At 32.5% G+C, this 25,681-nt stretch overlaps 2 protein-coding genes across 5 annotated transcripts; one reads left to right on the top strand and one right to left on the bottom strand.

Annotated features, from left to right (window-relative positions):
* Nucleotides 1-170: 170 nt before the first annotated feature.
* On the top strand, nt 171-2,869 carry LOC144551512 (methionine-S-oxide reductase). 4 transcript variants are annotated; one of them, XR_013510828.1, is made up of 4 exons: nt 171-340; nt 424-787; nt 1,872-1,954; nt 2,283-2,869. XR_013510828.1 is itself a non-coding variant. In XM_078299489.1 (3 exons), the coding sequence occupies exons 1-2, from the start codon at nt 324-326 to the stop codon at nt 782-784; spliced, it is 378 nt and encodes a 125-aa protein (XP_078155615.1). In that variant the 5' UTR covers nt 171-323; the 3' UTR covers nt 785-787; nt 2,283-2,861. The 4 variants fall into 4 exon arrangements, 3 of the variants coding, with proteins under 3 accessions (XP_078155615.1, XP_078155614.1, XP_078155613.1); XM_078299489.1 differs by lacking the exon at nt 1,872-1,954 and having other exon boundaries at nt 2,283-2,861; XM_078299488.1 differs by lacking the exons at nt 1,872-1,954; nt 2,283-2,869 and adding an exon at nt 2,030-2,048.
* Nucleotides 2,870-11,519: 8,650 nt separating this feature from the next.
* On the bottom strand, nt 11,520-14,302 carry LOC144551961 (F-box/FBD/LRR-repeat protein At1g16930-like). Its single transcript, XM_078300073.1, has 4 exons — nt 14,112-14,302; nt 12,864-13,849; nt 12,182-12,337; nt 11,520-11,729 (listed from the first exon to the last, which is right to left on the bottom strand). The coding sequence occupies exons 2-4, from the start codon at nt 13,827-13,829 to the stop codon at nt 11,535-11,537; spliced, it is 1,317 nt and encodes a 438-aa protein (XP_078156199.1). The 5' UTR covers nt 13,830-13,849; nt 14,112-14,302; the 3' UTR covers nt 11,520-11,534.
* Nucleotides 14,303-25,681: the final 11,379 nt, after the last annotated feature.

The raw sequence follows: 25,681 nt of genomic DNA, 5'->3' as shown, positions 1-25,681 counted from the left end.
TGAATGACTTCAGTAATGACGCGTACTGCGTACATATATTGACAGAGCTATTTTGATTTTATGCAGTGCAAGAGAAACAGAGTCAAAACGAAAAAGTTTTATGACTATTGCGCTGCATAAAACCAAAATGGCTCTGTAAAATCTTTACCCTTCTCAATTGATACTTCTCCAGTTCTCGTCTTCTAGAGAGATTTCAGTCAAATTCTCCCACGACCGGCGCTGCCGTGTTTCTGTCTCCGCCGACACGCAAAACCTCATAAAAATCGCCTTACCAAATCCCTGTCTCTGACCCTCTTCGTTCCTTTCCTCCCATCCCAATCCCAATGGCTTCGGGATACAGGTAAGCTCATTTCTCATTTCTCATTTCCTCCCATGAAAATTCTCAAATTACTCATGTTGCTTTTGCCTCTTTTGGAATGTTAGGTGTGGGTCATGTGGGACTGACCTGAATCTTAACGCGGCACATATGTACCCGCCGGACACCTACTTTGAGTCGGGCAACAAGAACACAATCTCCTTTTCATGGATCGACGAATCCAAGTTTAAATTCAGCAAGGAGGATAAGATCAGACCGTATTTCGAGACAGTCAATTACTGGGGCATCCAGCGCAAGCGAACCCGTATCCTGTGTGACTGTTGCGGCCGCCTTGTCGGGTATATCTATGATGACGGCCCCCCGATCATGGAAGGCCATGGGCAGTTTGGGTTTGGACCCAGCCAGGTCATTCCTAGGCAGCCCAGATATCGGTTCAAGATCAAGGAACTTAATGTTAATTCTTCCTGAAAGGTTTTGTTTGTTTACTCTATTTTTGAAGTTCTTGTGTATATTTCTGTAATATGGGGATTCGCTTGATGATTGCAATTTAGCAAGTTTTGTTTGTGAATATCGATTATATGAATAAGTAAGACTTGGTTATGTCATGAGAAGCTTTGTTATTAGTGAATCAAAAGATTGGCATGGATATTTTGTTGGTATTTATTATTTACTGTAATGGAAACCAGTATCAGTATCAGTTTTACAAAAAGGAGAAATTATTGAGAAACTAGGTCAGATTACCGTAGAGGTCTATACAAACATCCCTAAATATTAATACTAACTACTACAACAAAACATCACAAACATTAAAAACAACAATGGACTTTTACACTAACTAGCATATATCGACTAAATCCATCACAAAACAAAATTATATGAAGACCAACCAGCATGGACAGTACTGGTACGTTCTTGTGCTGCAAACACCATGGGTTGGCAAACACTTGGGATGATCTGCAATGCCGGAACACTTTCTTCCTAGTTAGCCTGTGAGATACTGGCATTGTATCCATGGGGTCCATCACGGGGTATAATCTCTTAGGCTGTGCTCCAGAAATTACACGCGCAGAGGAAGGGGACGGGAGGCGAAGGAAGGAACACGAGTGCGTGTTACTCCCTCTACACCCCGAATCGGAGGACCGATTTCAGAGCTTTTGTATGTCGAGTTTCCTTTGGCACAGTGCCGTTTCCTTTCCTTTCCTCCCCCTCTATGGAGCACAACCTTATGGGGGGAGAGGACCTAGGGTAGGGGAATGTTTTTCTTTTAATTTGGTTTAAGAAAATGTTTGGCTACTATCTTTTCACCAGAGCCCAGGGGCATCAGTTAAAATCAGAAAATTGAAGGGATAACGTTTTAGAAGAACTTAATAATGTAGCAGCAGTTGGATTCTAGTGTTGTTAAATTGCATTTATTTTGGTTAAGCATATACAAGGTTTTTCTGAAATTGATTCTCCGTTATATTCTTATCAGCACTTGAAAGCAGAGATTTTCGTAATGATCATTACAAAACTGCAAAGTAATAAAATTTCTGAAATATTCCTTGTTAATATATAGACAGCATTACAACAGTGATTCTACCATCTTGGAAAACCATGGAAGTCTCTTACAAGTTACAACAACTACTTACTCCTACCAAGGTAAAACATTTTATAATACTTAAATAGCACCAGGGTAAAACTTAAATAACAATAATTCCCTTGAAAATTCATTAGGAGAACTGTGACTGCTAAAAAAACACAGTAAAGGCAACACCTCTTCCTAGCACTGGGCCATTTGGAGTGCAGAACAGCAGCACTTCCAAAATAAAAACCTCTTCTACAAACCTCAACATCTAGGCATCCATGACAAATGAACCTTAGGTTGCCTACCAAACTGTCATGAAAGATCAGAAGGAGAAGAAGAAGAAGAAGAAAAAAAAGATCAATGCAATTTTTCTCAGTTGCTTTTGAATTCAAATTTCTTCAGGGATACTCTGCAAAGCAGGCTGCCACCCACCTCGCCGGCTGTTCATCACTTCTTGCTTCTTTTCACGCCTCCTCCTGAGCACATTGTACAGCTGCTCCAACGACTGTGGGGCCATTGTCTGACGCCGCTTCGCATTGTTCTCTTGTTGGTTCATTGCTGCAATTAAATGCTTCAATTCTTTCTTGGTTACCACAATCTTAACCGTCATGACTCCATCTTCTTCCTCATGAGAGATGAGTCTCCCTTGTTGTTGAAGTTTGTCGACCGGAGTACGCTTTTTGTTGATCGAAGGGAAGAAGCACTTGGCCATGGCCTTCTTCTTTTATCTTGTTGCTCTTGTAAGTGTATCTCTCCTTGTCTTTGATTGGATGAGCAGGATATGAAATGAAGTGTTAATTTGCTTCCATATATAGGAACTAAGGATGATGTCGGTATAAACTTGTGATAAAGATAAACAAAGGCCAAGTTGGATTTGTCAAACCATGTATAAAAAATAAAAACATTCTTGTTTTATATTATGCCGATATAGTTTTCATCAATTATTATAAGTAGATAAATACAATGCTCGTCTCTTGAGCCGACCAAGTTCCAAATTATCACATGCATTGCTCCATAATTATCTCCTTATTTTACTCATTCAGTTGTGATTAGACGTTTATTTCTTCTTAATGTCAAGCTAGGTTTGGCAGTGCTCCCCACAGTAATAAATGAAATTATGCGTGCATATATTTTGTGTAATTAATACCTGAGCATAAATTCTATTGATGCTTCTTTATGTGTAATTCCAGAGGAATATGATTGCCTTGTCTTATTCTCACATGCTTGATTGTGTCTTGATTGGAAGTAACGTGCATGCATGTCTCGGATAATGGTTTTTTTATTGCATAATTTCTTTTGTCTTAAATATTCTTAAAAAAATCGTCAGGTAAACTCACAATTAATTATAAAAAGAACAATACAATTTAGTTAAATATGCGGTTCCTTAATTAATTCCCAAGTACATTGTATAGAGATTATCAAAATGATAATAAAAGTTTCCAGTTGGCGTACTTTCCTGCAATGCCAGCTGTTGCGGTTGTTCTTGTGCAACACATGCTCTGTTATTCCAATCAGACCCCTCCAAATATATTTAATTTTGCACAAGGATCTACAGTCCAATCTGATATACTTGGTTACTCCTATGATTTAATTTTTTTTAATAATGTATATTGAAATTTAATCGAATTTCATTTATTTAGTTTTATATAATTTTGTCCTTCTAATAAAATACTAAATGTGTACTTTTTCAGTGTTGAAAAAAACGTCCGTTTTAGACTGATTAATCGGCCGATTAGTTGTTGGCGGTGACTAAACCGTCATAAATTTTTTCAACTAATCTGACGATTATTCCCGATTAATCACTTGGCGGTACCATATCAGTCCGACAACCGCATACTATTATTTACAACACTGCTTTTTTTTTTTAATGAAACTAAATATGTACTTGTAGTTCAGTGATTAAAATTTTATTTTGTGATTATAAAGACTTATGTTCAAATTTCAGTTACCACATTATGCATTTGATTTGATGTTTTAGCTCTCAATCTAAATTTTCTAATTTCACCATTAATTTTGCAACAAATATTTTTTGCATGACACTTGAATCCAAGTATATCCGCTTCTAATTAATTAATTAGTCGACTGGGGCTGACAATTATACATGATGTCTGTTATTCTTATCATTGCCAAGCAACACATGTCCGTTATTCTTATCAGACCCCTCCAAATATACATAATTTTCAACAATAGTTTTTTGCATGATTCCTGAATCAGTATCCGCTTGTAATTAGTCTACTGATCTATTGTAATTTTTATTTTAATTAATTTAATATCTATTTAGTACTTGAAAGATATTTTGAATTTCTTCTTAATTTTACTGATATACATACATGTCGTTAAGCCTAATAAAAGAAACAGAAAGTGGCTAGCTTAGTTACATGATGAGTCACAAGAAATACATATTTGGTTTGGTTAATTAGCATCCTGACGTGCTCCCAAGTCAGTGTGATTAATTACAAGTTGTTAATTTTGATATGAAACAGTTGGTGCTATTTTATACTTGTAAGTGGAATTAATTAACAAGTAACTAATTAAATTAGAATAGTCTATATAAAACATCTAACGGTTTGATACTTCAATTATATGATCGAATCAGAGCTACCTTCAATTAATCATATGGAATTATGGAGGGAGTCTTAAGACAGGCTATCAAGGATCCATTAGGTGAACCAGCCTTGTATATAATTGCAAATAAGAGATTACAGAATGATTATTTTAACTCTTTTTTGTTAAAATATAAAAAAAATGAAAATTTATTTAATATAATTTTAGACTGTGCTTCAGAAACCACTCGCGTAGAGAAAGGGGATGGGAAGCGAAGGAAGGAACACGAGCGAGTGTTACACTTGATACAGTGCTGTTTTCCTAACTCTCCTCTCTGATTTCCTTGTTTATAGAGCGAGTGAACGTCGCGGGCAGCTCCGAGCTGAGGGCGTGTCACCTTCTTCCGATTATACTATTTGAAAAATTAAGTATCAGAGGTCCATATTATTACCATTTCTGTAGTGTATTAAAATACAATGCATATATACCACTTATGACTACATTTTATTCTAACATTCTACTAGCGTCACATTGCATTTTATTATTTTAGGCCATAATTTTTTAAAGAATACTATTAATAAGTTTCAGAATATACATCTGCATGCATTATTCTCATATTCTACTACATATGTATATCTGCATTATATCAGGAAACAAATTAATAACAAACATATTCAATGGTATTTCATATTTCCTTAATGCGTATTTTATATAGGTGGATTGATATTTTAGTTTTTGGTCTAGTACAAATGAAATTAATAACATGTTTGTATCACTTGTACAAATTAATTGGGAGAAAATCAACAACTCAAAATATGTGATATCAAATTGAGATATTGAATTAAACCATAAAACATCTGATCATAATTATTATAGATATAAGCATAAAAAAATATTGTTGTTGCCAATTGCTGTTAAAATGCCTCTTATGAGGCTAAAATTGGTTATCTTGATAGATATAATAATATCATAACGTGTTTTGCAATTACAACACAAGCAATTCAGAATCCGTAAATCCAATATAAAATAACAAATGGATTTAAATCTTATAGTTATGAAGTGACGACATCATTAGGCGGAAGCGTAAATACTGATCTTCAATGGGTTTTTTCAGACGTGATGATGGAGACCTTAGATGTTTTTCTTTTACTTCTCTCTTTCAGAAAAATAAGTGGACGGAGTTTTCAAAATGGGATGCGTCCAAATAAGAGAAGATGTCTTTTTATAATTCTGAGGCAATCTTTGAAACCAGTATATTTATTAAATAACTATATTAGTTTTTATATCAAAAATTCATATGCCTTTTCATTAATTATTTAAATAAAATTGATGCACGATAATAACATAGGATGCATAATAAAATAAAACTAACATATCTTTCTCTCAATTGATAATTCATACAATCACAAATTAAACTTTTCAATACAAAGTTAATAAGAAAAAATTGCTGCAATATCGATTCCATAATTTCGATCATAAACCTAGTATTGTGCATCAATTTATTTAAGGTTTATTAGGGATTAGCCATCTTACCTTTAAAAAAATAAATAATAATAATAATATCAGCTAGATGAAAGGTTAAAGATTTGTCGCATCCTCTGCGGAGCTTTTAATCTGGTCCGTTCGTTTCGGATTGGACGGATCATATCAGATTTTGCAAATTTTGAGAATATATATATATATATATATATTTTTTCAATTCGGACAACATCTGATCTGATCCGCCCAATCCAAAACGAACGGACCAGATTAAAAGCTCCGCAGAGGATACGCTTCCGGAATCATATGGGGCTACACTCTATATTATATGTTCAGCTGGTGGAAACTATCTGGCCGAAAACTGCAGTAAAAAAAGGTATAATCTAACATAACATAACATATTAGTCATATTTTTAACCGACATTAAGGTAATAATGTACGATGCATATATTCTAGTGACCAGTCGCTGTTAATTGTGCGTTGTTTCCAAATTTGGTGGTTGCAATTTGCAAGAATAAAAATTAAAATCAAGCGAGAATCTTTCTCAGCAAACTGATGCACATGGAAGAGCCGACATACGCGCCCAAAAATCCAAGAATCTAATGGCCATAATTTATTTTCTCTTTTCTCTTGCTTTTTTTTTTTTTATTAATTCAAACTTAGTACTTCTTTGTACCGGTTTCTCTGAAAACAATCCTAACAAAATCGCTGATAAGTGGGCTCAGACAAATGAATTATTCGGGTTCGGTTCAGCAAGATCAAAAATTCGTGATTCGGGAATAATTCGAGTATAATTCGGGAATTATTCGGAATTATTCGAATCAGATATCTCAGTCCTGCAAAATAGCACAAAAAAAAATGTTATGGAAAAAATTCAGGAAAAATTCGTAAATTAATCGTAAAATTCGCGAATTATTCAGGTTCAATTCGGTCAAAGTTTGGTCAACCGAATAATTCGGCATTCGGTTCGGTATCACTAAAAAAACTAATTATTCGGATATAATTCGCGAATCTTGTGACTATGTTTGGGGGAAGGAAGCTCAATGACTTGGCACAGAGATGTCACATGAAAGCGGCACAAGAAATCGGGCCTCCTCTCTTCTTTTATAATCTCTCAGTTAATGATGTAGGCATTTGCTCGCACATGGCCGTTGTAAGGTTATTGATTAAAAATAATATTCTATAGTAGGTCGCTTTTCAATGATCAATCAATCCTTTGCCCTACGGCTACCGGTTTGAAATGCGTATTTAATCACAAAATCTCTGAAGACCTACTAGCCTACTACCAATTGTTTTAAAAATAAAAATAAAAAATCGTTTTGTCATAAAAAATTGACTTTTTTTTTTTTTTTTTTTTTCAAAAAAAAGCAAGAATCGAATTATTGATTCGGTACCAAATAAGGTGGTACCTCTAGTCATTTGCGCACCACATATCGGAAAAGAAAAAAAAAAAAAAAAAAAAGATGGCCAAAGAAAGGGGAAATAAATCTGCTGTGATTTTAAAGTGATCACATGATCCTTTGATTCCAAATCTAGTCTTTCATTTTTTGGAATGCACAAATCTAAACAACACTTATTTTTTATGTACGAATCTCCAGACAGATAAATAGATGGATTTGAAATAACAGGGTCCTGCGATCCCTTTATAATCACAGCAGATTTATTTCCAAAGGAAAGGAAGAGGTGAAAATTTGGTTCGGAGGTGATCGGAACAATAGTTCGATTTTTTGTGTTTTCATGTTTTTTTTTTCTCTACAGATAAATTCATAGTCATTCGTGTAAAGATGTGACAAAGAGTGATCCGAATTATTGATTCGATCAACCTGCACCTGAACTGAACTAATGGTTCGATTTTTATCATTTTTGAAGAAAAAAATTAAATATATTTCCTCAAAAAATAATTTCTTAATTTCTAAAAAAAAATTGGGCCAGTACCCTCAGTTTCAAACCAACTGGAGTCCAAATCTGCTGTAATTCCGGGAGGAATTACAGAGTCCTGAAATTCCAATATCAAATATCAATTTTTTTAGTGCACAGATCTCGAAAACTTTATAAAAAAAGTAAGTTTCATGCACACATCTCGAAAAATATCAATGGTTGGGATCGGGATTACAGGGTCATGAAATTCCCCAAGAATTACAACAGATTTATTTTCAACCAACTGAACCAAGCATGCAAGTAAATTAATTTAATTCATCATGTCATTTAATAGAACTCTTGTGTTTTGAAGGGAATTGAATTTCATCCAAAAAGGATCGATTTTGATCTATGGAAGGAAAATTTGTTATCAAGTAAAGCTATTATGCAAAATAGGTTTTAAACAACCAGCTTTTGGTTTTTTGATTAAAAATAATATTTTATGTGTTGAAGGATATTTGAATTGATAAACTGTTGTTGGTGAATATTTAAAAGTGAGAGCTTTACTCTCTCTTTTTTTTTCTTTAAAAAATATCCGGTGGCTATAAACAATTTTTTATCTCAAAATTGAATGCTCTAGAGTCTCACTTTTCTCGAGAATTAACAATTGTGCAACATACTAAATGATAAACTATTTGTGTTCATTACTATTGTTTTATGAGTATCTTATATATCATGGTAAATAACGATTATAGCAGCATAACAGATAGGAAAAAAAAACTATTATAAATAGCATAGCAATAGTAGAAGCTATCGTACATAGTGCTTTTTTTTTTCTTTTCAAAATTTATATTCTATATTTCTACTAATTATCAACCTAATCAATATTGAAAAATTGGAGTAATAACTAAATGACAACTAATATAAGTCTATATTTTTTTTAATCATGCAAATAAGAGAAAAAAAAAGATCTACAAGATAACATTGTTTAATAATAATAGTTCATACTTTATAGTATTAAAGATTATAATAGATGAAGAGTATTTAATTTTACATGTGAAATGAAGTCAGTATACCTATTTGAATATTTTATATATTATAATAACTAAAATCAGCTTTCAATGAAACAAATGACAATAATTTTACAAGTGCTAAACGAAGAGCAAGCATAAGGAAGAATTAATATTTGAATATTTTTACAATTTCGGAGAATTTCATATATACTCCTCAAAAATCTTAAAATTACATACTTTCTTCTCTAAAATCCATATTATCATATTTACCCTTCTAAATTTTAAAAACTCACAAATTTACTCAATTATTGAATTTTCTATGAAAATACGTTTTAAATTTATAAAGTACCCATTTTACGTTTAAAAAAAATGTAGTATGTGGGAGAAAAATGCTTTGTCTTCTAACTGATTGGTTTTCGAGGACAAATGGTTCATTCTTCTACTTGTGATTCGTACCTAGGGGTGGCAACGAGCTGTTAAAGAGCGAGCTAGATCACACTCGTATTCGGCTTGTTGGTGTATCAAGCTGAGCGAGTGAGTTTGGATTTTAGGTCCCGAGCTAAAACTATTGCTCAAGACCGACTCGTGACTTGTCCGAGCGAGTCGAGCTAGCTCGTTACTAGCTTGGCAGATTTATAAATTTGTATATTTTTTTGCTGCTATATCTTAAATTTTTATAACACATCTTATCAATTATGGCTAAAATAAAATAATATTTATATGACTAATTACTGAGGAATACTCTTAATTCAATTGTAATTAAGCAAATCAACTACTATAAATTAACTTTACAACTAAATTTATACATACAATATATCAAAATCCTAAATTTATACAAACATATTCACAAATAAATTCATGCATACCGAATCAAACAAATTCATACAAATTAACTTAATTGCTTATAATTAATTCACACATATCGCATACAAAATTACCAATCAAGTTAAATACAATCCAAAGTGCAATTGTCATAACATTAGCTATAACATCCATAGACCATAATATTCCAAACCTGAAGTGAATGGATCCGATTAAACTATTAAACTATGTATATTAAATAGCTCGTTAACGACCGAGCTAGCTCGTGCCAGGCTAGGCCAAACTCAAACTCATTAATTCTGGCTCGAGTATGTTGCAAGCGAGCTTATTTTAACTTGATCCACTAACGAACAAGCTGTTACTGATCGAGTCACGGGCGAATACCAAGCGGGCCACGAGCCACGAGCTTTTTTGCCAGTCTTACCCAATAGCATTAAGGCATATACTTGTGTGTGTACCACAAATAAGAAAATGAATCATTTGCTCTCAAAATTGATCAATTAGAAGACTAAATATCTCTCTTAACATGTTACATATTTTGTATTTTCTTAATAAAGGGTAAATTTGTTATTTTATAAATATAAAATGAGTTTTGATAGGAAAAAGTCAATAAATTGAGTAAATTTGTGAGTTTATGAATTTTAGAGGGGAAAATACGTAATTTTGAGATTCTCAAATTGTGTTGATCCAGAGCTGTTGAAAGTAGTACTCGCTGACGGGTGGGTCTGAGATGCCCAACACTGGAGAAGACATTCGCGGAGGAACTGGAGGCGTAAGAGATTGTCTGTTTTAGCGAATTAATCACACAGATTAGTGAGATCCATTTGTTTTTTTTATTATTGATTATTTTATTGTTAACCATTCGGATTATCGAATTGAATAAAGATTCTGTGTGTTCTTTCTATCGTTTTTTGTTCGCCATTGTTATTGTTCTGAGCTCAATTCGTGAAATTTGTCCTAGCCATGCAATTGGCTCAATTGCGAGTTCACTAAGCATCGTCATGCCAAATTGTATAGTTCTGGCCACCACACACCAAATCAGCAATTTTAGGTAGTGAGCCTATGTTAGATTTATTTAACAAACATGTTCAATTAGAAGCGGTCAAGTATGGTAAACTCACAATAAGATGAACTAAAAGTTTTATCATCCACAAGTTGCATTGTCCGTTTTGTATTTGACAGAAGAGATGTAAAACAATGCTTAGGCAACTGCATTTACAGGAGAGCAGTTGTAAAACAATGTTTAGGCATTCTCACCAAAAGCAGCTGAGAATATATATGGGGGTTGAAAGCTCTTGGCCAAGACTTGATTGGGCATTCCAACCGTCAGCAACCTTAATTGGGTTGTCATATTTTGGAAACACAAACAAGATTGCATTGAAAAACTTAATATGGCATTTTGATATCTTACCATTTGATACATAACACAAAACACATCCAGAAGACCACTTTTAAGTTAACCAGTCTAAATTAAACACACAAAAGACTACATAATCATCAAGCCTCTAAAAATTACCATGCATAAGGCCAAACCTGTCTAATTTTAAGAAAGATGGTCAAGGGACTAATTTTGAACATGAGAAGAGATCAAGTTACAACAAGCATTTTCTACATTTTCAAAATCCAAATCGTCGATCCAAACTGTTAGATGTAATATCTACAATAAAATGTGCTTGGAGACCAAATTTTACATTTTTTAGAATTTTTTTACTATTTATTAAGATGGGTAAAAAAACTAGTCAAATTCAGACCATTGAATTTTGTACTCATCTTAATAAATAGTTAAAAAATTCCAAAAAATATAAAATTTGGTCTTCAAAAACATTTTATTGTAGAGATCACATCTAATGGTTTGAATCGACGATTTAAACTTTGAAAATGTAGAAAATGCTTGTTGTAACTTGTTGTAACTTGATCCCTCCTCTTTGAACATACTAACTTATGAATCATAAGTTATGATAATTTTCCCTATTTTCTTTATATATTTACCCAAAGTCTTCATCAAATTTTCGACGCATTCACTAGGCAATTCAAACATGTTCCTAACGCGGATGTTTACGGTCTCCAGATACTCATGGCAGAATAAAGCATCTCCCGAAACCTCTTGTCTGAGCTCCTGTATTTTATCTCGTCTCTGTTATGATGGTAAAAAAAACAAAGAAAAATCACTAGTTGCCTAAAAAATTTATCATCATGTTTTGGTAGCATCGATCACTCGAACTATCACTAGACTTGTCTAGGATGGTGCAGAACCTGAGTGGTCAAATACCACAAGGAATTAAACTTGTTTAGGCCTCAATTCATTCATAAGCCCCAAATAAGCACAAAATGATATATGTAGTTAAGAAAATCAGTTTAGATCCAGACTGCCAGTTTAAAAAATTTACATAAAAAAATGGAACCATACTTACAAATGTGGTACTGAAATCAGGAAGTACCGAAGTACTACTCGTTATTAATTATATAAAATAAAACCAATAATTATTCATATGTTTTTAAGACTATATATATAGTACTATCGCTACATTAACTTTACAAATGGTAAACATAAGAGACTTAACAAGTAGCTAGAGATAGAGAGAGTACCACATTGAGTAACAAATTGAGCTCATTTAAATTAGGAGAACACTGGAGCAAACAAGCTATCAAGTAAAAGTCATAGCTCGTATCCCACATCCCAATATACAGTTTCTTCAAGTTTTTGAAATGTCTGCAGTTAGAAACATCCTCTTCCACTGGTTCCTTCATTTAAAAAAAATGAAATATAAACTTTAGAGGCAAATACCAACATTGTAATTCATAAACAAGCAACATCGTGAAAAGGTAGATTAATCTGGCTAATAACTAACAAAAGAAACTTTCACAAATACAAATCCACACAACTACATTGTGAAATTACTACCATTTTTGGGTATATTTTGGTGTTGATACATTATTAAAAATTCCAGATCTAGTACGAAAAAGACTGAGAAGGTTAGGTCTGTACATAAATACGTAGAAAAAATTACAAGCAACTGGAAACTTTTCTTAGCAAACTTTGATAGAAGGTACTCCAGAAACCATATCATATGTACATGCTAACATCATACTTACAATTGATGGGTACAAATGTATTGATACCAAAAGGTCAGGCAACAAGGAATGTGCTTATTATGCACAAAAAAAAAAAATTATGACAAAGAACATTGAACATTTCAGTGAACCTACAACTGCAAATAAGGGAAAAGAATTGTAGTTTTGATTTTAAAGAACTGAGTAAATAGTATACCTTCAAATCAGTGTCAAAATAAAGCGCTAATTCTGTAGCACTAGAGAGACTGCTGAGAAGATCTAGAACTGGCACATCATCATCACCACCACCATTAAACCGATGCCAATAAAATAATCTGATTGTTGCATTTACTAGATTTATCGCCTTCTTCAATGAAATGCCAACACCTCCCCATTGAAAATGTGAACGAATGTTCAAAGAGACAAGCCCAGGGCACGAAATTTGCATATTCTCAAATAGACGACACTGAAGAATAGTCAGTTTCTTCAATGCATTAGAGGAAATGCTAGAGAAATATAACTCACAGCAACACAGATCCAGCATTTCAAGGGCGGGGCAGCCCTTGACAAGTTTTTGTGTAAAATCGTTATGGAGCTCTACACCACTTAGCTGTAAAACTTTCAACAAAGGTAAAATTATTGATGCGGGTCTAACAATGGGACTCTTATCGATGTTGATATTCATCTTAAGATGTTGCAATTTTGCACTAGAGAAAACTGAATCAGGCAAATCTATATAATTACCCCTCTTAAAGTCAGCTCTACTAATGTAGATATTGATCACCCGTGGCATTAGAAGAGCCACAAGGTCAAGCCATTCCATGGGGATAAAAGTTTCGCTCCTCTGCATTTCACGCATGTAACGAACTACATCCAAGTTTGCTGATTCATGATTATTCAAAACACCATGCACAAATTGCTCAAACCTAGCCACACATTTTCTCTTTTCTCTTTCTCCAAGAGGGTGACCATCCAGATTATCACTTAAGAATTCATAGAGATTGAAGTCGAGAACTGGCACGGTAGCCCATGTATGTATCCATCTCTTTGATAAAACACACGTGCTTACGGCTTCTTTTGTGCTCAGAAAAGAGAGGATATGGGTCAAAACCTCATCAGGCAGGCTACTAATACGGTCATGTTCTACATTCTCTGTGCCACCATCACTTTTGGGCTTCTCCATATTTCAACTTTCAATAACTCCTGCATTACAATACATATTGCACAAAGCCATGAATTAGAAATTTATTTGTAACAAGAAATAGGACAACCACATCTCAATTAAGGATGATATATATTGAGCAGTGATGATCGATATTGAAACCATCTACCGAGATCAACACAATTTGTAGCTTGGAAAAAGGAACGGACAACAACTAAAATGCATAATAATTATGCTAAAAGATACATGATTAAGTAAATCAATTTACCTTGTTGAGATAAAACTGGTATCATTCTTATTTACCTTGTTTAATATTCTTTCCAACAATGCTAAATCCTTCCACAATAATACATGGCCTTGAAACACTTTGAATGAATTGACAGAAATAGAGTCGGTGAAACTTGAATGAATAGTACAGATGAAAGCTCTAAACAGAGAACAGCTAATCAATACTCGGTAGTGGGTTCCAAGAATTCAAATAAAAACTCTCTTAGTCAAATCTGCATAGGGACCGGAGTGAAGAAAAATACTGGATGCTCCAAGAGTACAGCACATAAGGCACCTACTGACCTACTCAATATGATGAACTCCTCCAAATTAAAACGAGGCTGTGAGCCAGGTGTTGACAAAAGCTTATTCCACAGATGCAAAGACTACGGCTATAGGCTCAGCTTTTCGTTACCTTACAAGGCACGAGTCCATATTCTCTTAGGTAACAGAATATTTCATTTTATATATAGATCGTTCGATCAAAATCATGGCCTTTCCAGTTAATACACGTGGCCATTAATATTCGCGTTTTCTGATCGAACGGTTAAGGTCTAATAAGAAATATTCTGTTACCTGCGACATCCAGGTGATATAAGATCGCTGGCCACTTGGCCAGAGATTCACCTTTTCTTTATTTTGATTTGATTTGAAAACAATAAATGATTGCGTACGGGCTTCTTTGCCACAAAACAATAAAATGATGAGGGCCGTGTCGGTATATATGATCGGCCCAGATCGAAGTCCACGGATCATGGTTTGTTTTTAATATATCTGGGCCGTTGATCCATATCTGACGACTCAGATTAAAAGCAATATTTCCAAAGGAACTGAAAATTCTTTAGTTACCACTCTAAAATTCAAAATTCTGACATTATTACCGTTTTCTCAAATTTCAGATGGTGCTCAGACCGCACACCAAAATTTATTTATTTTTAATTGATTTAAATTTTTATTTTATTGTTATAGTGCTCAGACTAGGTTTATGAAAATAAACTAGATGGCATGAAATCAGGATAATTTGTTACACAGTGGTCAGAATAATAAATTCTGCTTCTAAGTAATTGCTTTAAAGGTTGATATTTCATAAATTGATTTGGTGAATTCTTTATTTACAAACAGGTATCAATCTCAGCGACTAGATTTCTAGTTTCTTTTGTGAATTCTTAGGTCCAGTACATTACAAGAATGGTCCTTCAAATATCTTTATTTAACATTTTTAAATTTATTTTAACAATAAAAAAAGTTTGGTAAGTTTGCATTTGTGACAACTTTTTTTTTAAAAAACAATAATAATGTCAGAATTTTGAAATTTCACGGTGGTAACTAAAATATTTTCAGCTAAAGGAATTCAAACTGAAATTTTGTTTTATTACAAGTCCGTAGAAAAATAATAATAAACGATAAGATTTTTGGAACGATTCAATATCATTGAACGGTGCTTCATAGAGAGAGCAAATTTAATTTACGTCCCACCATTTGGAGTAACAAAATTCTGCCAATTATGTTTATTTATTTTTAGAAGATGGTAATTCGGTGAAGGGAGAATTTAAATTTTATTCTGAACAATCTACATTGGTCATTTATACTTATTTCTTCCTCCATCGATCCTAGAGATGGAGATACTCTCTTAGACTCTTAGTATCCACTAATATATTCAATAACACCGAGTAAAAATAATAATTCTATTTATTTGCTCATGCAATAAGATCTCATTTCCGTATGCATGACAATTAGATTAAAAAAAAAAATCGAATTTTAATTTTTTAAATTTAATAAAATATGTTAAAATTGTAGAATTTGATATTATTATCAACACTATATTCCAAAGCCAAAAGACCCTCATCTTATGTTGAAATGCGAGGTTGAGAATAATTAAAGTACTAACTACGAACCAATAAATAATTAATATAATAGTAAAATGACGTCTAGAGTCTAGACACATATTTTTATCTTTTATTAGTAACAAATTTATGGATTTAACTGTGATAATTGAGGATACTTATTTTTTTTTCAATTGAATTTCATTTCCAATTAATAATTTTAATCAATTCAAGATAGGTCTGATTGGCATTAAAGGTTCACACACACACACACACACACACACACACACACATATTCAATGGACATTAATATAAATTTGCATTACTATCCAAATTAATCAACAAACTTGATAATCAATAACAATCTCCAAATTAAATCAATATGAATTGTTGAATAACTTGAGACAATTAAATTTCTATTATGCGCTCGAAATTCGATTCTTTGCTTCTTACATAGTTTCAAGTTCGAAATTCGTCCTTTTATAATTATAATTTAACTATTTTGGAATTAATTCAGATAAGCTTGAAAATTTAAAAATAAATTTATAAATATATTGACTTATACAATATAGATATAGTTCATTAATAACATTTCATATACTTTAAATATTGTTTCTCTAGATGCAATAAAGATAATTAATTTGAAACTATTAAAAATTTAAATAATTAATATTTTTATTGGCATAATACATAAACAATATCATTAATCTGAGTAATCTCATTATCATTAAAAACAATAATCCCTTCCAAACCTAAAACAACTAATTAGTAATCTATCATCTTTCAAACATTCACAAACAACAACAAATTAAAGCAAGAAATGATGCTTCTAAGAGTACGAGATCTCAATATATGTAGCTAGCCTTCCTTTCTTCTCTGGCATGATAATATAACCATAAAAAAGGATCACCAAACATACTCTATATACAAACAGGGAAAAAAAAAAAGATGCACTCGTACGCATAAAAGGCGCGCATCGAGGGCATAAGAAAAACTCTTAGATCTTCTCAGGTATACTCTGAAGAGCCGGCTTCCACCGTTTCCCGTGTCGCATTGCCATTCCCGTTTTCTTCGGTTGTTGCCTAGTCACTGCATGCCATAGAAGACGTGCCAATCCATCTTTTGTATCCGATCCGACCAACTCCATCATCTTGTTCATGCGTTGCTTGTCGACCAAGATGACATTGTCAAGCCGAACTATGACCCTCTCTTCAACTGCCTGTCCGACTGCTTCAATAGTCATCGGATTCATCTCGAGTCGGGGACATCTTGACAGAAGCTTCATGTTTCTGTTGTCATTGTGACTTGCCGATTCTACAAAAGCCATTAATTTTCGGTTGAGTTCAGAGTTCTAGTTGCTAAGTTGGTTTATTTGAGGTTATAAGATATAACTAGTTTAATTGTTGTTTTTGTTGTTGAAGTAGTATTTCTGTGTTATATAGGTGATGAGTAATGGTAAGGTCAATGGAAATTGCTTGGGTTCCTCTGTTACCCCTTTCTTATAGCCTTTTCATGTTGTGAGTAGCTAGTTAGCTACAAATAGCATAGTGCCTAACTTAATGATTCAGGAAAAGTTTGGGTGATCAAAAATTTGTGATTCGTGAATAATTAATTTGGATATAATTCAGAAATAATTCGGAATTATACATTGAGTCCGGACCGAAAATCCTAGTTCCACAAGAGAGCAAAAAAAATAAATATATATATATAGAGAGAGAGAGAGAGAAATTTTTTTGGTACCGGAACTAATTCGAGTATAATTCGAGAATAATTTAAGTATAATTCATAAAATTTGGAAATAATTCGGATATACCGAATAATATGTGTTCACCATCGATTTAATTTGGAATAATTCGCGAATAACGCCAATCTTGTTACCATGGCTGTAATGATGTCTCAACATTTTTTTTTTAAATAATACAGTATACTACATATACTAACTCGTTATATATTTGCTTCTTGTTGATGTTTCTAGATGTCAATAGATATTCTACAGCTCTTGGTTGGCTGGAAGTTGCTTGGTTCATTAAGTTCGTTGTTGGATAGTGTTTTTTTTAATTAATTAAATATCTTGTTATAATTTTATTGGGAAATAATAAAAGTCCATTTTGAAATGAGAGAGTGTTGCTGTTACTAGAAGTTGAGGTCTCAGGTCGGTTCCAATTCCAATGATCTAACAAGTCAACGCTCTGGAGGAGGTGCCAAGTGTACTTTGAGATTTGCATAAGAAGAGGGTAATTGTCTTCTCTCCATTTAACAATAGAATGGAGATGTCCTCCTCACCTGTCATTGCATAAAAAAAAAATTGATTGAAAAAAAAAAACATGAAACAAATAATTTTAATACTAAAAATATTAATAATTGGAGCTGAGAGGACGTGAGGAAGAGATAGGACCAGGAACGGAGGTATTCTTTGTGAATGGGGTCAATTAATCTCTTTTTTTTAATTTTTTATATTTATGTAAGATTTTATATATAATTTTGATTAAAATGTGATAAATACGGCAAATTGATCTCTATTCTTAGCATAAAAATTTTATACGGTTGACTCCATTCATGTTTGACACTCATAGTTTGAAACTTTGGCTCCATCTCTGAATAGAACATGAGCAGTTAATAGAAGAAGTGGAGAAGAGAGAGTCAATGATTATATGACTTTTTGACAAGAGAAGAGAGTGTTTTATCAGCAAAAAGAGGATCACAGAAAGGCTCGAGGGCAGGAAATCATGAGAGAGAGATTGGGTGGCGTGATTTAACAGAGAGAGATTCAACGCAAAAATTATTTCATCTCGCGATGAGATTTGGCCATTGATTAAAATCAGATGTGCGATCTTGATACAATGACAATATGTGTTACATTTGAATTTTGTAAGTGAATCCCTTCTCTTAATTATATTATAAAAAATAATGTGATAATTAGTGTCTTTATATTTTTAAATTGTAACTTTTTCGGTTATAAGTACTGTTACTTGTATTTTTATAATATCATCCACAAAATTCCCAAAATCAAACATTTTACACAAATTTCAAATTTCAAATTGATGATTTTATCTTATAATTTGTTTGTAAATTGTAATTGAATCTAATGAAGATTTATATAAAACACGAAGAACAGCCGTTTTTCATTGAAATGGAGATGAGCAACAAATGTTCACATGGGAAAGAAGCGTGTCATCGTGCCCTCTTGTGAAACACCTCGGAATTCGGATGGCGTGCATTTTCTTTTGAGTCTCAGATAATGAACGACATCCATTTCCTTGTTTAAAAGAAAGAGATATAATGAGTTGAAAGGCATCCAATGATGCGCAGAGCTACAAAGTCAACTACTAGATCCAACCAAACTATCAATCTAGAATAACAACAACAAAAAATGTTTTTTCTCCTTTTACTTTCCTCTTATTATAATTATAGAAAATAGAGCGTAGAGATTTAAAAAAATCACGACAAGACTGGATACGTCACGAATGGCACGATTTCGTCACAATATGACACGGCATGTACATCAGTGTAACCGGTCACATATTATGGCTCACGTGTTCCGTTTATTTTTTGAAAATTTGACACAACACATCACGTCACATGAAAAATTTGATCACACTTGTGTAATTATAATCATTAGATTGTAATCAAATAGTGAATCTTAAATTATTAAAAATAAAAAAATTAAATGTGATCAAATGTAACCAATTATATTTGAACACATCACGTGTAGTCACAATATGATTAAATTTAGTCACAATACAATACGTCAAGTAAAATTTTGACTTAATCACATTACGACACGTATTTAGATCTCTAATATAACACATATGAGTAAATATCGAGAATGTTTCTATTTTTCAAATGAAATGAGTGAAATAAAGCTCTTATTTTACACTTAAATTGTCAAACATCGAATAAATATGAGAAATAAAATGTCATAAACAATTATCTCCGTCCGATGAGTAACGTAATAGACAGAAATTCATTTGTCACATCTTATTCTTTTTAGAGCCATCTTTGATTTAATGGTACAGATAATAGTTTCATGTGAAAAGTTGTAAATTTAAAATTTTGATAAATAAATTTTATTTTTCATCAGATATTAATTAATTTAGTGATTGGAACTTCAATCTTTACTCAATAGGAAAAATATCTTATTCCTTATGATGGACTACTTTAAATCGCAACTTCGAATCGTCAAATTAGATATAAAACAATAAAGTAAGATAAATTATATAATTTAATCCTTCTTAAATTTAAGTAACATCTAAATGTGATTTAGATATACACTATGTTGGCAATATACGATACGGGTATGGATATCGTATCGGATACAATATAGATACAAATACGTCAATAAAACAATTTACAAAAATCTAAAATACCACGTCTATTGTATATATATTAATTTTTTAATATTTAGTTATGATATTTAGATTAATTATTATCATAATTTAAATCAAACTTGTAAAAAAAATCTAAAGGCTTAGTTCAAATATAAATTAAGTATAATAGTTACTAGTATATAAAATGTATAAAGTAGTTTAGTACAGTGTTTAAGTATTTTGACAAGAGAAATAATGAAACGTATCGCTGTCATATCAAATACAGTCAAAGCTGTATCGAAGAGTAAGCCAATACACTAATTGACGTATCGGTACATATCCGTATCCGATATCGGGTAACATCGGATACACACCACAAAAGAATAGAGAACCTCTTCGTGAAAGCTTAAAACCCAATGGGCTGTTCGGCAACACCTCTTAATCTTAGTTAGGATTAAGTCTTAAGGAAAATTAAAGAACTGATGTTCGGTTGTCTTAATCCATGAGTGATAGCTAAGGAGGCTAAAGGAAGGGGTAGAGGTGCCTTAAGACTCGGACATAAGATTAAGATCCGGACAAAAGGAAGCTAAAGGAGATAATCTTAATCCGTGCTAAGGAACCGGTGTTCGACAGAATTAAGCGACTAAAGAAGCTAAAGGAAGCTTAAGGAAGCCTTGCCGAACAGTCCCAATGCACCTCGTATTTCTTTGTTCCGGCCTATAGAACCAACCATCAAGAAACATCATTCATGAGTCATGACCCATGCATATTTAGTTATTTGCTTCCAATTTAGCCCGTTATTTGGACAGACTATGACGCACTTATTTTCGGTTGGACTCTATCTCTATATACATATTCTTGGGTTTTAACAAAAAATAGTCCTTGTGTTGGGCCTAGCAGAATTGTTGCACACCGTAAAAGTCTCCAATTTAACAAGATACACTAATTTGATAACATATTGGATGCATCTTTTTGGAGGTCTAAACCTTCCAAATTTCAATGTTTGTAAACTTGTAAAGTATTCTTTATCCTGTGAGCTGTGACCTCTCACCAGAAAATTGGTTTTTTTTGCCACTAAATATTAGGATAGTTCTTTCTTTGAAGTGCATTTGAATTGGCTCAAATAGCAAATAACAGATTGGGTGTGTAATGAAAATGGAAGGAAAAAAAAGGAAGCAAGGTTACCTTCTTGACACTTTAAATCGATAGTGAATAAAATTACTAAATTTTTATACACAGTTTACCCCCATCTCCCCTTTGTTCCTCTCTATTCCCTCTAATTTTTTTATTCTAGAGTAAATGTCTTTGATCAGGTCCATCAAGGGCCTGTTTCCTTCCACCTCCCTTCTAGAGCTGGTCCTTGAGCTCAACAAGTCTCTTGGTGAGATTAACTCCAAAACCTATCAGATTGAATTCTAATGGCAAATTCAAACCGTTAAAACCGATCTACTTCATAAGTTATGCATTTACATGTCAAATTAATTTAGTATAAAATCAAGCGGTAAAAGGCTAATAAGTTAATTTTAATGTATTTATTTTCATTATATTTCGACAACTTGACTTCCTATTCATTTAATTTGAAAAATTATAAATTTTACATGTAAATTAATTACTTGTGTAGTATATCGGTTTCAACAAATTAAATTTACCGTTTGAAGTCAATTTAATGGATTTTTGAGTTAAACTCACCAAACTCTTAGTAAGCTTAAGAACATCTCAATTCTACTCAATATACAGAATATGTATTATGTAGTCTAAAATGTAAAAGACAGGGATATTTCTAACACATTTAAATTTCTTCACATGCATCAAAGAGTTGAAACTTAAAACTTAAGATATTCAATATTTTCATATTATTATGAAAAAAAAAACTTTTCTAAAGTAGGATGGATGTAACATTTAAATGCACATTAGAATTACTCTAAACAAAATAATATACCGTTTCCTGTTTTCGAGGTTGAACTTAAAATCATCTGAATATATTATATTGTTCGTTATTTAATAAGTAAAATGTAGAAGCGTTGGATACAAGTAAAATTTAATGAAAATTAACCCAAAAAAAATTATCTATAGATGCATGCACCGTAAAGAAACCAATGCACAAGATGCGGTGCTAGAAAATCCCATTTCATGTTAGATGTAGAAAGGACAAAAAAAATGAAGATATTTTTAATTGATGGACACCCACTTGACCAAAATAGTTCTAAATTTATGTATTAAATTAGCAAAAAATGGTTTGGTGCACTTAAGTTGCCGATGTGACCTAATAAGGCCAAGTTTGATATAGCGACAGAAATGTGATATTTCTTTGCGCATGGCAGCTGCTTTAGCTACTACCAAAAATTTATATGAGATTTGTTAAGGCAAGGGAGCAGATCACCTGCCCCCGGGGTGCAGGATTTTCCTGCCCTTTCAGTCACTGTGGAGTGGGGTCGGGTTTAGAGTGGGTGGGGCCGAGTTTAGGGTTTAGGGTGGGTGGAGCCCACTAACAGTAACTCTGGGGGCAGGAAATTCCTACCCCCAGGGAGACAGGAGATTCGATCCCTTAAGGCAATGCCAAAGACATATCCCTTTCAGTATCCACTTTGAGACTAAACTAGTCAACAAGCCCTAGAAATAAATGTAACCTTGCCATTATTATAGAGCATAGTGGGCCTTATTGGTAGGCCCACAATTAATATGCTCTAGTTTTCTTTTTCTTGATTTTATTTTTATTTTTATTTTTGTAAGTGTAACAAACTAACAAATTCACTTGATACTAGCTTTGTTAAGAGAAAAGGCAATACCTCAAAAAATGCACATGTACACTTTATATGATGAATTGGTTTTTTTTTTTTTTTATGTAAATTAAAATGGAAAACAAGTATAACATGTGGGAATTTTTTGTTTGAAACTATCTTAAGGTACCTTCAAAGAGTGCCCTTAGTTATTTTCAGATGTTATGTACTTGTATACGATTTCATATATAGTTTAGAGTAAAATACTATGGACACTGTAAAATTGACTTTTATTCGCAACATGAAAAATTTATATGATTAATCTCTATTTATGTTTGATCCTGACAGCTGGAAAATCTAACTCCGCTCCTAATATCATACCAGGTCTCTTTCTAGCCTTGAAGATTTTTTATTATTATTCTTTTAATAATATAAGGCTTCAAAGTTATTTGCCTCTCCAGTTAAAACTAAGGGTACCAAAAGAAAAGGGGTAATTTTATAACCTGGCTATATCTGATATTTTCCCCCAAATATATGATTAAAAAATATATTTAAAAGATCATTTGAGATGTTTGATTGCATTCAATCACAAGCCCACAATTGTGTGATCCCATATAATTTCTTGTTTAGTTTCAACATGTGACCTGTTGTTGTCAAAACATAGCTTTTTTTTTTTTTTTTTTTAATCTTTTTCTCAGATATTTTATAGCAAATGCATCGTCTATCACATACTTGTATCAAATAGTGCTTCTGGTGACCCACTTAATAATTTTTTTATTTTTATTTTCTCCATCGACTTTAGGTGGCGATAGTGAATGATTTTGTCCAATAGCATATAAGCTTACGTGGGTAGAAAAATATAATACATGAGGATATATACCGGTGTTTATATGTTTTGGAGCAAAGCTGGTGTGTATTGTGTTTACTAAAAAAAAATTGGTGAACACAATTTTAAATATTTATTGAATTGATATTTAACTATGAATTCAAACCGTTCAAATTCAACTACTTCACAAGTGATGTATGTACTTACAATTTTTTAAAATTATCGAATTTATTTAGTACAATGTCAAGTGGTAAAATTTTTTTATGCAAAATAAATGCATTAAAATAAATTATAAAATAATTTATAAAACTTTATTATTTTGACTGCTTGACGTTGTATTAAATGAATTTGAAATTTCAAAATTTTGCATGTGCATGCATCAATCGTGAAGTAGTTGGATTTGTCATTTGAAATCAATCCGATAAATTTCTGGAGTTGTGCTCACCAAATCCTCATGGTGAGCACAGCACACGCTAGTTTTGCTCTGTGTTTGTGTCTGTTATGATCATGACTTCTTTGTTTATTGATAATTTGATAAAAATTATATCTAAAAATAAATAAATGCCTTATTTATTTTGTTTTATTTCTAAAGTATTATTGATGTTAAATCTAGGATTTTTTTTTTTTTCAATTTGATTTGCATATAATCAAGCATTTTTTTCAATTTACTTTTTTGTCAAAATTGGCAGCCGCTACTAACATTTAAATAATAATAAAAAGTACAGGGCTATATAGAATGATCATTTGATGAAAAATCAATGACACTCAAATTTGATACATAATCAATTTGTAAAGTCAACAATATATTAATCATTTTTATTTTTAAAATTACGTGTAATTGATTAGAAAAATAAAATTATTATTAGATTCCAACTTGTTTTTTTAATTGGTTAAAATATGGTTGTTGTTTTCCTTAGCTAAGTCATTAGCGATGCAGTTGCTACTTAATTATCGTTGTTATTCACCTTCAAGATGAGATAAATTAAAGATATTCTTAATGGGGTTTATTTGAAATATTTCTTTATGTTTGCACTTTAATTGGATGTAGTACGTTATTTTTTTATGTTTAAATTACTAAGATTGGCATGGGATTTGTTTTTATGTGTAACAATTGTTTGTTTCCTTTTATATACGCAGAAAATCAGTGGCTGCCCGATGAGCCATCAGATACACATCGAGATTCATACGCACTGTACTTTTCAGTAGAATGAAAAAAACGTGTTGTGCCGTGACTAACACACCGTGACTTTAGTCTCGTGTTATGCCGTGCCGTGATCAAGTTAATTTTTCACGTGCCGTGCCGTGACTAAAATGTCAAGGGATAGTCACAGCACGCGAATGGTCACGCCGTGCCTAAACGTGCCGTGACCAAACGTGACTCGCGTGACCACTTAATCATAATTTAGATTAGTTTATTCAAAATTCACCATTTGGTCAAGATATAATGGTTCTAATTACACGGACTTGTGTGACTACGTGACGTGTCGTGCCGTAACTAATTTTTTTGCGTGTCATGTCGTGTCATGTCAAATTTTCTAAAGATAGTCACGGCACAGGACACGCGAATCACAGCACGTAACCGTACAGTTCCGTGATGGAGCCGGCTCCGCCGTGCCATTTTTCCACTCTACTTTTCAGTCTGGACTAGCGAAAACATTAATGACTCATATATTTAAAATTACGAAGAAAACTCAAGTTTAAAAATAAAATGTTAATTTCAAATTAAAAAAGATATCAATATTTTTCTTTAAAAAAAAAAAGATGCCCCGACAAAATGCAAGGACAATAGATACATTAGATAGTCCTGCGTGGGGCCGTATAGAGTATAGACCAAAGATAGCTAAATCAAAATCAAAGTACACATGTAACATCTAATTGAAAAACCCATTGATTTATATTCCAAATGTCGCTTTCCCACTCTCTGTTTTTCTCA

Source organism: Carex rostrata, chromosome 3, assembly GCF_964058835.1.
Source record: "Carex rostrata chromosome 3, lpCarRost1.2, whole genome shotgun sequence".
Lineage (NCBI taxonomy): Eukaryota > Viridiplantae > Streptophyta > Magnoliopsida > Poales > Cyperaceae > Carex > Carex rostrata.
Note: the sequence above shows the minus strand (reverse complement) of the source record. Positions and strands in the feature narration are given on the sequence as shown.